At 52.1% G+C, this 14,624-nt stretch overlaps 1 protein-coding gene across 1 annotated transcript in view; it reads left to right on the top strand.

Annotated features, from left to right (window-relative positions):
* Positions 1-14,624, top strand: part of RHCG (Rh family C glycoprotein) — a 78,310-nt gene that overhangs the window by 42,215 nt on the left and 21,471 nt on the right. The window contains exons 4-5 of the mRNA XM_037735159.1: positions 4,541-4,679; positions 6,884-7,376. Coding sequence (XP_037591087.1) covers positions 4,541-4,679; positions 6,884-7,376 — 632 coding nt within the window. The remainder of the gene's footprint in view (positions 1-4,540; positions 4,680-6,883; positions 7,377-14,624) is intronic.

Consider the following 14,624-nt stretch of genomic DNA (forward strand, 5'->3'; position numbering starts at 1 on the left):
GGGTTCAAGCAATTCTCCTGCCTCAGCCTCCCAAGTAGCTGGGACTACAGGCGTGTGCCACCACGCCCAGCTTATTTTTGTATTTTTAGTAGAGATGGGGTTTTACCATGTTGGCCAGGATGGTCTTGATCTCTTGACCTCATGATCCGCCTGCCTGGGCCTCCCAAAGTGCTGGGATTACAGGCATGAGCCACCGTGCCCAGCCTGTTTTACAAATTTTCAAGCCAACAGAAAAGTTGCAAAAACGTACAGTGAAGTTGCATAAGCCCTTCACCTGGATTCACCACTTTTGTTTCGTTTCTCTCAGGATATATGTTTGTGTGTGTTGGAGACATATGACATTTTACCTCTAAAGCAGGTATCTCCCAGAGGCAAAAACAGACTCCCTCATAACTACAGCACCACGATGACCCTCAAAACACTTTGCGTTAATAAATCCCATCAGTTAACATACCGCTCTTACTTCATTTTCCTCAGTTGTACCACTAGTACTTTTTTTAAGGTTTTTGTTTTGATCCGGGAGCCAATTAAGAATCAATCAAAGCATTTCATGGATTTGTCATGTCTCTTTCACCCAGAAGTGTTGCCCTCCTTGTTTTTTATTTTTATTTTCTTTTGACGTCTATGACACCTACATTTCTTTTTAAGACTCCAGACCAGTTGTGTTGCAGAATACCCCTCAGTTTGGGTTTGTCTGCTGCTTCTGCATGACTAAATTCCGGGTATGCATCTTTGGCAGGAACGGCACGTTCGGGCTTGTGTCCTTCTTGGAGCAGCTCATCAGGGAGCAGCACGTGATGTCTGGCTCCCCACTGTTGCGGTTCTTATTTTCAATCCCATAAGCTGTCATGGAAGAGAGTTTTGCAGAGAGACCTACACCCTTTCCCCTCACTCCACAAGCCACCTACACTGAAGATCTCCCCGTGAGTACAGGGAGACAGCACAGTCTGTGGCTTTGAGGGACTGAAGATGATGGAGGCATGTCCAGAGCTGCTTCCCAGGGCCCCTAACCCCTTCCCCCAGCCCTAATCCCATTCCCAACTCTGGGGAGGGCGTAGGACTCCCTCTCCTGGGCCCCGCCCTCGCAGACTTTTCAGAGAGCACCAGAGGGGAGCGCCATTACCCACCATCACGGAAGCAGCACCAGTTCTATTTGTGATATTTTTCAATTTACAGAAGACTTTCTCATTAATTTCTCTTCTCTTTCTTTCTCTCTTTATTTCTTTCTTCCTTCCCTCCTTCCTTCCTTCCTCTCTTTCTTTCTTTTTCTTTATTTTCTTTCTTTCTCTCTTTGTTTTTTTCGAGATGGGGTTTCACCATGTTGCCTAGGTTGGTCTCAAACTCCTGGGGTCAAGCAATCCTCCTGTGTCAGCCTCCGAAAGTGCTGGGATTACAGGCCTGAGCCATTGTGCTTGGCGCCCATTCATTTTTAGTGGCAAATAACAAGATCTGCCACTTCATCAAGTACATCCTACCAGGCTTGGGGTTAAAAGTACTGTTATGCATTAGAGTCATCCCAGGAACTCCTGTTGCCCTTGTATAGGTGGGGAAACCAAGGCCCAGAGGAGTTAAGCAGCTGACCCAGGGTCACCTGGCTAGGAAGTGGCAGGGCTGGGATGGGAGCCCTGGCCTCCCAGAGCCTCTGGGTCACTGCGCTGATCACAAGCTGCATGGTCTCCTTTGAACATCACAGCAAAATGAAAGCTGAGCCGCGCAGACACGGAGGCACCCATTTGCAGATCAGGCCCAGAGAGGGGGTGCCTACTGACAAAATCTGTGAAACTGGGACCAGCCCAAGAGCTTCTGCGTCCTGGGCCAGTGTCTTGCCACAGCCTCGGGCTGCTTGTGGGACCAAGGCCAAAGCTGTCAAGGATGCCAACAGTCATCCATCAAGAGAGATGAGTAGAGAGAAAGGTGACAGCAGTGTCAGTCTCAGCAGCATGCCTTCAACACGGCCACACCAGCGCAGGGGACTCCACCTCGCCTGGAAGACGGTCTGAATCACCTATGCCTCAGGATCCACCTCCCTGCCTGCCAATGTGGCCGCCACACCCTGCCTCTCCCCTGCCAGGGAGAGAACCGTCCCGTCCCAGTCGGCAGTCATCCCTGCTTGTCAAGGCACACACATTTTAGGAGGAAGAGGCTGGTTCCTTAGGAAAACCCCCGCCTAGCCTGATAGACACGAGCAGCAGGTTTCTTAAACTCTGGTCTCAGAAGACAGGCCAAGAATTCCACCTCTGGGTTGTCCACTAAAGTACCAAGCTGGGGTGGGAAGAGGGAAGTAGCCTGGAATCATGCGGTCGGGGGTACATGAGACAAGAAAAGCCAAAGAGCAGAGGGTGAAGGTTTACCTGTCACTTGCCCTGCAAATCCTAGATCAAAGTTCACCTCTTCCATGAAGTCTACCCTGATCACCCCAGGACCCATCAAGCGCTCCTCAGTGACACAGGAAAGTGCTCATTCTGCCTTAACCAGTGGAGCAAATTTGTATCCCCTCTTCTATAGTGCAAATCTTGGGGGGTGGGGGAGCTTGCATAGCTATTTGGCTTGATACGGAGTTGTGTGCAGTGGTTGCTCCATATGTGTTTTAAACAGCTGAATAAATTGAAAGAATCCACTCATCCATTCACTCACTTGGAAAAACAGTGGCCAACAACTGCAAGATAGGGTCTCTTCTAGGTGTCCTTGCCCTGGAATGCTGACATTTTCTAATGTAGGAAGACACCACAGACAGATATGAGAAGGGCAGAAGGGCGAGGAAGAAACAGTGGACGAACGCATGACGTGGAGGCTGGGAAAGGGTGAGTGGGAGAGAGACCTCCACCCTCCTGCCAGCTCATCAAGCCCCTCTAGTCCCAGTCCCCTCTATCCACAAGGACAGGCATTCCACAGAGCACCTGGGCCTGGCCTGAGGTGGGCAGGCGGGCTGCTGGCCATGCCTCATGTGAACGGGAGACAAAATGTTCTGGAAGGAGACATTTTTCTTAGGCTTCTGTAAGAGTGGCCATTTTTTCTCCTAGGAGCACCAGAAATAAAATGACTGGCCACCCAGGGGAGAAACTGAGAACTTGGCCCCTACCAATACCAAGGACAGCTGCCTGGGGTGTTCAGAAAAGGACAGTCATAGCCGGGCACGGTGGCTCATGCCTATAATCCCAGCACTTTGGGAGGCCGAGGCGGGCGGATCACCTAAGGTCCAGAGTTCAAGACCAGCCTGGCCAACATGGTGAAACCTTATCTCTACAAAAATACAAAAATTAGCCAGGCATGATGGTGGATGCCTGTAGTCCCAGCTACTCAGGAGGCTGAGGCAGGAGAATCGCTTGAATCTAGGAGGTGGAGGTTGCAGTGAGCTAAGATCATGCCAATACACTCCAGCCTGGTGACAGAGTGAGTCTCAAAAAAAGAAAAGAAGAGTCAGTCTCAAAAAAAGAAAAGAAGAGAAAAGAAAAGGGCAGTCACATTAAAATGCCGCGGGGTGGCACTGGGGCATGTGCAGAAGAACCGATTTCCCTGCCTCCCTCCATGGGGCCTTCCTCGGCCACTCAGTGTACATGGTACTCCTGGTCCCCTCTCTCCCACTTTCTTCCCTTCCACCCTGCACATATCGCCTTCCCACATGCTGTCTGCTTTGCCTATTGTGAAACACAGTAGATAAGTGAAGTATATACTACCAGCTTATTCACCAACCTTCCCCACCCTTCTAGAATGCCAGCTCCATCAGGACCGGGATTGTTGCTTCATTTGTTCACTGCCATGTCTCAGCACCCAGAACAGCGGCTGGCATACGCTAGGTGCTCAAAGAATATTATTCATTCCTTCCTTCATCCTTCCAGAACACTCCCCAAGTGCCTCTTCTGTGCCTCACACAGACATAAATCAGATGTTACCCCTGTCTTAACAGAGTTCATGGCCCCCCTCGGGAATGAATGACTTCAGAGGGTGGTGTGCTCCCTGTCCATCTCATCCCAAAAGCTCCTGTCCTAGCCCACCTTCCAACTTGGACCTCCAGTAACTGGGCCCGCAGAGCCTGCAGAGCTGTGTTAGCAGCTGCTGCTGTGGTCTCGCCTCCTTAAATATTATGCAGGGGCACTAGGATGGCAGGACCTCACGCAGGGTCAGGTGCCTCAGCCTCCCGAGTAGCTGGATTACAGGTGCGTGCCACTATACACGGCTAATTTTTGTATTTTTAGTAGAGACCAGGTTTCACCATGTTGGCCAGGCTGGTCTCAAACTCCTGACCTCAAATGATCTACCTGTCTCGGCCTCCCAAAGTGCTGGGATTACAGGTGTGAAGCACTACGCCCGGCCGGGATTTGTTTTTGAATGTTAATTCATGATGACCTATATGGGTTACCTAAATGTAACCCGAGAAAAAAGCCATGTGATAACAGTGTCTCCCTTCAACCTTGTATCCTCTTGGTAGTCTGAAGCCCCTCATTTGTACCTTTAGTCTACTAAATAGGAAGGTCAAGGGCAAACAGCCTTCTCGTGCTGGCTGTGGGGGTGGGAGGGTGACTGTGATTGGCTGTGGCTCCAGGTCTGTCCCACTGAAGCCTCTTCAGGGGTCCCAGTCAGCATCTCCCTCCTGAGCCCTGTGCCCTGCCCCAGGAAGGAGTCCCCCAAGGAGGGCCCCCTGGGTTCCAGCACCACAGGTGTGCTAGGGGACTCTGGAGAAGGTCTGGGTTAGACTGGATGGGGGCAGTTCTTACAATGAGCATGACTCCCCAGCTCCCCTATCCTTAAAGCAAGCCTTCCACCTGCCTCCTCCCAGCCTGGGCTTCAGGAACCACGCCACCCACTGCTCTCTATCCCACAACTGTACCACTCCTGTGTGGGACCTAGACGCCCACGAATCTTGCAGCAGCCTCCCCCATCCCAGCCCTTGTCTCCCTCCCTCTGCTTATTCGCATTGCCCTGTACGTAGATGTTTTTCTCCCCAGCAGTGAATACGCATGGCTGAAGACAAACCCTCCTTCTAGCTCCTTCCAGAGGGGATGGGCAGAATGGCACAGTAGAAAGACTATAGCCTTTGAAATCGGACAGTTTAGGGTTTGAATCTCAGCCGGTTCTTTAGCCCATCTGAAAACTCATGCTTTTCAACTGCAGGACGCACCTAGGATATCAGCAAAGGGACCATGTATTAAGTTTCTGCAGCTGCCAAACACTTTGCAAGTGGTTAGTTGAGAATTAACAAACATAGCTAAGGAATCTGGCAACTGCAGAAACTAAATACATGGCTCCTATTGCTGATATTGCTCATGCAGTGTCTGGCTGTTTCTTTGCCAAGGGAGTGGAAATATCCTAGTACCCCACACTGGCACGGTGTGGCCACACTCAACTTCCAAGCACCCCGATTAGCCTCAGGTGTTATACATGGCTTAGTGGCTTTTACAAATCTGGGATTTCAACTGGTAAAGTATTTTTAAAGCCAGCACTGGCAAGAGTGCATGGGAAAAGTCACTGACACCTGACTCATAGGGTGCATGCTTTGTTTGGTAAAATCTTTCCGGGAGAAAATCTACACGTACGTATCAAAACAACTCTGGCTCTAGGAATTCACAGAAAGTTGTGCAAAGACTTACATACCTGGATGTTCATGACAGCATTATTTATAATACTAAACAAATAAAAATGACCTCATTGCTCATCACCTAACACTAGGGGATTGTCTAGAAAAAACACAGTATATCCTGCTATTAAAAGTGATGCTGTGGCGGGCTGGGTGTGGTGGCTCACACCTGTAATCCCAGCACTTTGAGAGGCTGAGGTGGAAGGGTCACGAGCCCAGAAGCTCAAAACCATCCTGGGCAACATAGGGAGACCCCCACCACTAAAAAAAAAAAAAAAATCAGAAAATTAGCTGGGCCTGGTGGCACATGGCTGTGGTTTCAGTTACTTGGGAGGCTGAGGTGGGAGGACTGCTTGAGCCCAGGAGATCAAGAACGCAGTGAGCCATGATCAAGCCACCACACTCCAGCCTGGGCATCAGAGCGAGACCCTGTCTCAAAAAAAAAAAATGTTGTAGAAGAATAATATGGGAAGATATTTACAAAATATTAAAGGACTAAAAAAGGCTATAAATTAGTATGATCGTTTGAAACACTCCCCCCGTCCCCTCTAGCCCGTCTTCAATGAGCTAAAAAAAAGACAAGTGTACATTCACCAAAATACAGTATTGCCTCTAGGGGGTGGAATTACAGATGGTGTTCACTTTCTTCTTTGTGTTTTTCTGTATTTTCCAAAAATCTCTACAATATCCCTGTATTTTTAAAGAAAAATTAGAAAATCTAATTTATTTTGACAATATACAGACTAAGCATAGATTTTACCTAAATATTATGGTTAACTCATATCAAGGTCACAGATTTTAACCAAAAGACAGTTCCTGATCATAGATTAATGAACTTGTGAAAAACTCTTAAGCTGTTTTTACAATCGTTTATACATTTTTTCCCATAATACCCTTGTATTTTTGAATAATTTTAGATTTACAGAAAAGTGGCAAAGACAGTTCCCATGTAGCCCTTACCCAGTTTGCCATACGGTTAACATTTTATGTAACCATAGCACACTTGTCCCAACTAAGGAACCAACCTGGGAATTTTCAGGCTTTCTTCGGATTTTACCAGTTTTCCCATTCGCATCGTCTTTCTGTTCCAGGATCAAGCCTGGTAGCACATCGCAGAGAGCTGCCTGTCTCCCAGGGGCTCCGTCCCAGCCATTGCTTGTTTTCCACATGCACTGCGTGAATTTCGTAATCAGAAAAAGAAAGGACAGATGCTGATGCAGATGATGATGATGGTGACGATGATGCTTAGGTCTGGGGATTCCTTCATTCTGATCTCCCTGGGAGGCCAATGATCCCCTTTTCTCTGTTCAGCAGTACAAAAGGAGAAAGGCCCCATGGTGAACGGGCCACACACAAGTTGGGGCTCCTGGATCCCCCCCGCCCCGCCAGCTGCCTTATTGGCTCCCGCTCCTGCAGCTGTCCCCCAGCACGACTCGGGGATCTTCCGGGGCCCTCGGCTAGGGTTCCCCACCCTCCCTCCGCCCCGCCCCACCAACGTCGGGCGAGTGCGCGGGCGGTTCCCGGGTCCGCAGCTCAGTGCCCCACGCGGCTGCCCCGCCCCCTGCCCAGGTCTCAAAAGCCCCGCCGGCCGAGCGCCAGCCCAGCCCCGCACCCCTCAGCATGGCCTGGAACACCAACCTCCGCTGGCGGCTGCCGCTCACCTGCCTGCTCCTGCAGGGGGCTATGGTGATTCTCTTTGGGGTGTTCGTGCGCTACGACTTCCAGGCCGACGCCCACTGGTGGACCGGGAGGGTGCGCAGGAACCTCAGCGATCAGGAGAACGAATTCTACTATCGCTACCCGAGTAAGTCCCGCCGCCCACAGGCCCCCGAGGCCTCTCCGCACAGCTCCCCACCTGCCGCGGGCCGCCAAGCTCACCGGCCTCTGCAGGACAGGCGTGGGAACAAACCCCTTTTCCCCGTGAAAAACTAGCAGGGGGCGGGCGCGGCGGCTCATGCCTGTCATCCCATCACTTTGGGAGGCTGAGGCGGGTGGATTGCCTGAGCTCAGGAGTTCGAGACCAGCCTGGCCAACAAGGTGAAACCCATCTCTACTAAAATGCAAAAAATTAGCCAGGCGTGGCAGCATTCGCCTGTAATCCCAGCTACTCTGGAAGCTGAGACAGGAGAATCGCTTGAACCTGGGAGGTGGAGGTTGCAGTGAGCTGAGATCGCACCACTGCACTCCAGCCTGGGTGACAGAGCGACACTCCATCTCAAAACAACAACAAACTAGTAGAAAACACCAGGGTGAGGTTTTTATTTGACTGCCCTCCCAGCCGTCAGATGCCCCCAGCATCCCTGCCAGAGAGCCCTGCCTGGTACCCTAAAAAGACCCGAGTCCTCTCACTCCATTACCAATCGGTGGGTGACCTGGCTCCTGGTTCCATGCCGAGGGCCACAGTGACGGCTCAGTGGCCAGCTGGCCCTGCTGCGGGCAGAGGTGTTGTGGGGACAGTGGGGGGCCAGGAGGCCAGGACACCCATCCCCTTTTGGCTTGGAGAGGGAAAACAAGCACCTGAATTTTCTGGTATGGGCTGTGCTGTAGTTAAGAGCATGACCTTGCCATCACAGGCCTCTCTTTCTCTCCTGGCTCTGCTGTAAATCAGCTGGGTGGCCTCAGGCAAACGTCAACCTTCCTGAACCTCAATTTCCTCCTCTAGAGAATGATGGTAGGGCCTCCCTCACAGGGATGAGGGTGAGATTGTGGCACCGAGCTGGGGAAGGATCCTCATTTCATAATGGAACAATTGCTACAAGGGCCCTAAACACAGGTGCCCTAGGACTCAGGAGCAGGGAGAGATAGCCAAGGTCACTCAGAGCTGCCCAACCTCCAGGCTCCTAGCCCAGTGCTCTTCCCATGCCCTGGCACTTTCTGATTTTCCACTCTATCCGCCATCAGCCAACAATTATTCTAGCCGGTGGTGTTCATGTAGTCCCTGACTGTGAGTTTTGGAAGGGACCTTAAAGCCGCTATATCAACTGGTGTTTCCTCCATGGCTTAGACGCTCTTGGCAACAGGGGATTCTCTATCTCCAAGTAAACAACTGCACATGTTCAGAATGGCAGCCTGCATGAAAAAAGACTGAGTTTGCGGGGCTGCAGGCTTGATGGGAGCCAGGCATATGAAGTGGCTGCCAAAAAGTTAGGGCTATCATGAGCTGCGTGAATAGTTACCTGGTGCCTAGAAGAAGGGAAGCAACCAACAAGGGCTGTGCCCCCTGCTGGGGAGACCGCAGCCTCCCTCTCCTGAGCTCCATGTAGGGCTGTTTTAAAAGATATCTTGACCGCTGCAGCCTTGGGATTCAGGCTTCGAATCCACCGTTCACATTGCCTGCCTTTCCTCTCCTCAGTCGGGGACCTGCCAGCAAACAGTGGGCCGGGCAAGCTTGAGGCCCTCTTTTGCCTGTTTCTCTCCCTGCCTTCCCACTCTTGTTGACCGCTTGACCCCAGAGCATAAGGGACAGGGCCCCCCATGGGCCCAGTGTGTCTGGGCAGTGGAGGACCTCAAGACCTTAAATAGGGCCAGGCATGGTGGCTCATGCCTGCAATCCCAGCACGAGGTCAGGAGATAGAGACTACCCTGGCCAACACAGTGAAACGTCATCTCTACTAAAATACAAAATATTAGCCCGGCATGGTGGCTCGCAACTGTAGTCCCAGCTACTCAGGAGGCTGAGGCAGGAGAATCGCTTGAACCCAGGAGGGGGAGGTTGCAGTGGGCCGACATCACACCACTGCACTCCAGCCTGGATGACAGAGCAAGACTCCATCTCAAAAAAAAAGAAGGAAAAAAAGAGCTTAAATAGGCTGGGTGCGGTGGCTCACACCTGTAATCCCAGCACACTTTGGGAGGCCGGGGTGGGAGGATCGCTTGAGCTCAGGAGTGTGAGGCTACAGTGAGCTGTGACAGCACCACTGTACTCCAGCCTAGGTGACAGAGTGGATCCCTATCTCTCTCCCTTTCAAAAACAAAGAGATCCTGTAATAGGAGCTGCAGACCTCACCAGCGGGGGGCACAGTCCTTACATCTCCCCAGCGCTTATCCTCCTCCCACCACTCGCCCCCCCCCCCCGCCTTTCACATGCCACCTTCACGTATTCATGCAACAAGCACTTATCTGTAGTGTGATCATATAATTTACCATCCCAATGAGGACACCTCTGAGAGTGAAGGTGGTGCTGGCGGTAGTTCGCTGGGACCCAGGGATAAGCCATATGGTCACTCTGGATAAACAAGTTGAATATCCTGGGTCTCTGTCCTCAGACTTTCTGGGAGCAGAGAAGGGCACCCTGGTACCCAGGGCCTCAGTGAGGCCAAGTGCTCTGGGCAGAAGAGATCTGTGATCGTTTCCTGGGAAGCGGTGGATGGTGAGGAGGGGAGAAGCTGAGCAGCCAAGGGGGCCACCAAAAGCAGGTGGTGTTTCGAGGAGGGATAGTGGTTCTGTGTGGCCCGAGAGGAGGGTTTTTGAAAGGGATGGGGAAGGATGGAAGTGGGGAGAGAGCCCCAGCATTAAGGGGGGCCTTGAGTTTCCCCTGCTAGTTCTCCTGGAGAGGCCTTGGCCACTGGAGCAGGAAGCGACAGAGGAGAGGGGTGTAGGGAAAGAATCCTGGCAAGAGACAGTGGCGGCCTGTCCAATCACACGTGCACTCCCTCCTTTAATTACCACCACCACCTGTGACGGAGGCGCTGTGATGGCCCCCATTCTACAGATGAGGAGACTAAGGCTGGAGAGGAGCAGCCCTGGGGTCTGAGCCCCCAGCCACCGACCACTCCCCCTAATCTCAACCCTCCCCTTTCCCTGGCTCCACTCACGGTGGCTGTGGTTAGGAGTCAGAGGGCACAGGGCTTCCTGACCATGTGGGTCACCAAGCCGAGTTCCTGGGCAGCAAGGTGATTCCCGGGGGATTAGGGTAAGGGCCGGCCCCGAGGTGCCTTCCCTGTTCCTGGCTCCAGGCCGTCAGCAGCTGTGCAGGCCTCGTTTCTACCCAGGGGATTGGTGAAGCCTGCTGGCCATCTCGTTTCCAGAGGAGCCCGGAAATGGGCTTGGTCCAGCTGGCTTGGCCTGATTGTGGCTCCCCAGGCATGGGTCCCACAGCAGGCAGCAGGCACGGAGCCAGCCGGGGACTCACCCTGGCAGTGCCCTTGGAGGCCTGAGGTGCGGCGGTGGCTGTGGCCGCTGAGCACGCGGCTTCTCTGCGGGCTGGGGCTCCCGGGCCTGGGTGAACCGCTGAGGGCAGTGACTTCAGGGAGGCTGGCCCAAGGAGGAGCCACGAGGGCCTGGACTCCAGGAACTTCCTGGAAGACCAAGGGAGGAGTGGGACACATTTCAGGAGCTGACCCAGGAAGGAGGCAGCTCTGGCTTCAAACACCTGAAGGACTGTGTCATGAGGCCGAAGCAGGCTCCCTTTGATAAAGGACGTGCTCACCCACAGGCAGCAGGCCGTGGGACTTTAGAATTCAACAGACCCGTTTAGGTGCACCACTGCATGGAGGAGCCAAACACCTCACCACTGTGAGCCTTAGAGTGCCCATCTTAGGGTGCAAATGTTATTTAAAGTACAGGGTCGGTCGGGCGCGGTGGCTCACACCTGTAATCCCAGCACTTTGGGAGGCCAAGGCAGGCGGATGACCTGAGGTTGGGAGTTTGAGACCAGCTTGACCAATGTGGAGAAACCTCATCTCTACTTTAAAAAATACAAAATTAGCCAGGCGTGGTGGCAAATGCCTGTAATCCCAGCTACCCGGGAGGCTCAGGCAGGAGAATTACTTGAACCTGGGAGGCGGAGGTTGCAGTGAGCTGGGATTGCACCATTGCACTCCAGCCTGGGCAATAAGAGTGAAACTCCGTCTCAAAAAAAAAAAAAAAAGTACAGGATATCTAAGAAGATCCAAGATGACAGGTGACTGGTGGGTGCACATCTCCCGGCATAAAAGGAGAGGATAGTAAATGCAGGTATTGGGCTTCCCAAAAGGGAGCAAGCACTCCTTCCATGAGGGTGTGTAAGTATCAGCACCTTGTTAGAGACGTGGTGGAGACACTGAAGCTGGGGAGGGGGACTGAGGGTCATCCTGCTGACCCAAGCCAATGCAACTTTGTCAGTCTAGAAAAAGAGAATAATAACTAACATGATCGGGTAGTTGCTGAAGAGCCGGCTGCCTCCGCCTAGGGCTCTGATTGGGTTATTCCCAGTATATGTGAGCCACAGCGCTGGCCAAGTGCTGTTATGTAAACACTGGCCAAGCGCTGCTACTCTCTCCCATCTGACCGACAAAGAAACTGTGGATCTGAGAGGTTCTGGCCTTGGCTGATGGTCAATACAGTTTGGACCCTCAAATCATCACTATTAAAAATCTTTAAAAAAATTTTTTTTTTGTTTTTTTGAGGCAGAGTCTCACTTACTCTGTTGCCCAGGCTGGAGTGCAGTGGTGTGATCTTGGCTCTCTGCAATTTCCGCCTCCTAGGTTCAAGCGATTCTCCTGCCTCTGCCTGTCGAGTAGCTGGGATTACAGGTGTGCACCACCACGCCTGGCTAATTTTTGGATTTTTAGCAGAGTAGGGGATTTTCCCATGTTGGCCAAACTGGTCTCAAACTCCTGACCTCAAGTGATCCAGCCACCTTGGCCTCCCAAAGTGCTGGGATTACAGGTGTGAGCCACTGCACCCAGCCTAAAAATCATTTTAGGTAGCACCAAACTTTATGAATCAGAAATTCATAAATGGATACATTGTGATACTGAATTGAGACCAGCTTGACAGATAAAGAGACAGGAAGCAAGAGGACGAACTGGGGAGGTTCCCAAGGAGAAGGAAGTGGGTGCCTGACGGAGGGGAGAGAAAAAAGGAGACACCCCCAGACGGGGTGAAAAAGGGAAATAGGGCAACCACCACAGCAGGGAGAAGACAGAATGGGTGAGAAGGCACAGGCAGGGAGGAAGGACCTGGAAGGTGAGGACTGCCACGCAGAGGCCACACAGAGGCCACGGCAGCCCTGAAACCACACACCCCTCCCCCGGCACCAGTGGCTCCCTTGATCCTCTTCAGCCTCACCCCTGCCACATAGCTTCACTAAATAACAGGCAGAAGACACCCCTCATGCGGTGTGAAAACCCCACCCCATATGTGGTGATGCTGTCTTTTCCCAGGGGCTCCTACCTCCCGGTGCCCCCTTCCTCATCTTCTCTGCTAGCTCCAGGCACAGCCAGCTCTCGGCTTGTGTCTTTCTGCCCGTTCTTTCCCACATGGCAACTCACAGCTCTATCTTCAGAGCTGCCCAATCTTAGACCCCAGCTCCAAGTCCCCACCACCAGGCTCCACTTCTCCCCCACCTCGTCCTCTACCCCCCCTCCCCCCCCATCTTCTCACATGCACCACGGCCAGGCCAGACCCACCACCTCCCTGGGGCATAGCCAACTCCTCCCACTGCTTCTTTGTGTTTGTCAACAGCATGGCCATCCTGACACCTGTCAGCTCCCCTCCCTGCTTCTGGAATTGTCATCTGAATCTGTCACCTCCCTCTCTTTCACACCTCTCTTCCAGTCTGTCACCCATCAGTTCTTCTCCACGACAGTGGAAATGTGATAAAGCTGCAACATGAGGACACATGAAATCAGCTGCACATTGAGAAACCCAAGCCCTGGTGCATTTGTTCACGTAAACTCGGCACCGAAGCTAAACTCAGACAAAGCTCGGAGCACCGCCCTGGCCAGGACCCACAGCTCTCCCACACTTACCTGTACCCCTGCCCTTCAGTGTGCCAAGCCCGCTAAGCCTCCTCCAGGTAGCTGCTAGCTGAGGGGCCTATGGCCTTGGCCTGGGCCTCCAGGGAATCCTGGAGGGAAACAGGCTGGGAAATCCCACCTGGGCTCCTGGACCACCGCTCAGCTGGTACACCTGGGTGCTCCTGAGTAAGTAACAATCACTTGTTCATCCACGGCTATTAACCAGAAGTCGATCTGGGCACTCTCCTAGGTGCTGGGAATACCACCAGGAATGAAACAGGAATGGCTCTGCCTTCTTGGAGTTTTACAGCGGAGTGGGACAGACAAACAAACAAATATATTAGAATAAAAACCATGAAAGAAAAAAGATGTCGTAAGGGAAAGAACCTAGGAAAGAAAAGGGTGCCATAGGGAGAGATTCTGTCTTAAATGGGTGGTCAGGAAGCCTCTCTAATGAAGTGACAATTTGCTGAGATCTGCTGGCCATTCTGCAGGAACAGCATCCCAGTTGGAGGGAACATCACAGGCAAAGACCCTAAAGTGTGGGACCCAGGCAGGAGGAAGGCCAGAGCAGCTGGAGCAGCAGGGGGAGGGGAAGAGGTGGGGACGGAGGAATCCCCCGGGAGGCAGGTGGGCGGGGCCGGGACGGGGCCCTGAAGTCTCTTTTCCTTTTAACTTTTTATTTGGAAATAATTCTAAACTTACAAAAAGTTGCTCAAACAGAAATAGCACAAAGAACACTACACTCTGGCTGGGCGCAGTGGCTCATGCCTGTAATCCCAGCACTCTGGGAGCCCAAGATGGGTGGATCACTTGAGGCCAGGAGTTCGAGACTGGCATAGCCCACAGAGCAAAACCCCGTCTCTACTAAAAATTCAAAAAATTAGCTCGGTGTGGTGGCACGTGCCTGCAATCCCAGTTGCTACAGAGGCTGAGGTGGGAGGATCTTTTGAATCCCAGGAGGCAGAAGTTTCCATGAGGTGAGATCATACCACTGCACTCCAGCCAGGCGACAGAGTGAGACTATGTCTCAACAACAACAACAACAAAAGAATACTATATACTCTAACTCAGACTCGACTATTTGCTCACTCTTTCTCTACATGTATGTACACGCACATGCACACACATGTACACACACATGCACACACACATGCATGCCTTGTTTTTCTGAACCATTTGAGGGTCAGTCACATACCTCATGACCCTCTACCCTTAACTACTCCACTATATTTCCTAAGAATAGGGATATTCTCTTCCATAACCACAGGAATGAGCTGCATAAATTTCCATTAATACAACATCTTACTCTACTGGTTTTTTTTTTTTTT

The sequence above is a fragment of the Cebus imitator genome, unplaced genomic scaffold (assembly GCF_001604975.1).
Source record: "Cebus imitator isolate Cc_AM_T3 unplaced genomic scaffold, Cebus_imitator-1.0 Scaffold19, whole genome shotgun sequence".
NCBI lineage: Eukaryota > Metazoa > Chordata > Mammalia > Primates > Cebidae > Cebus > Cebus imitator.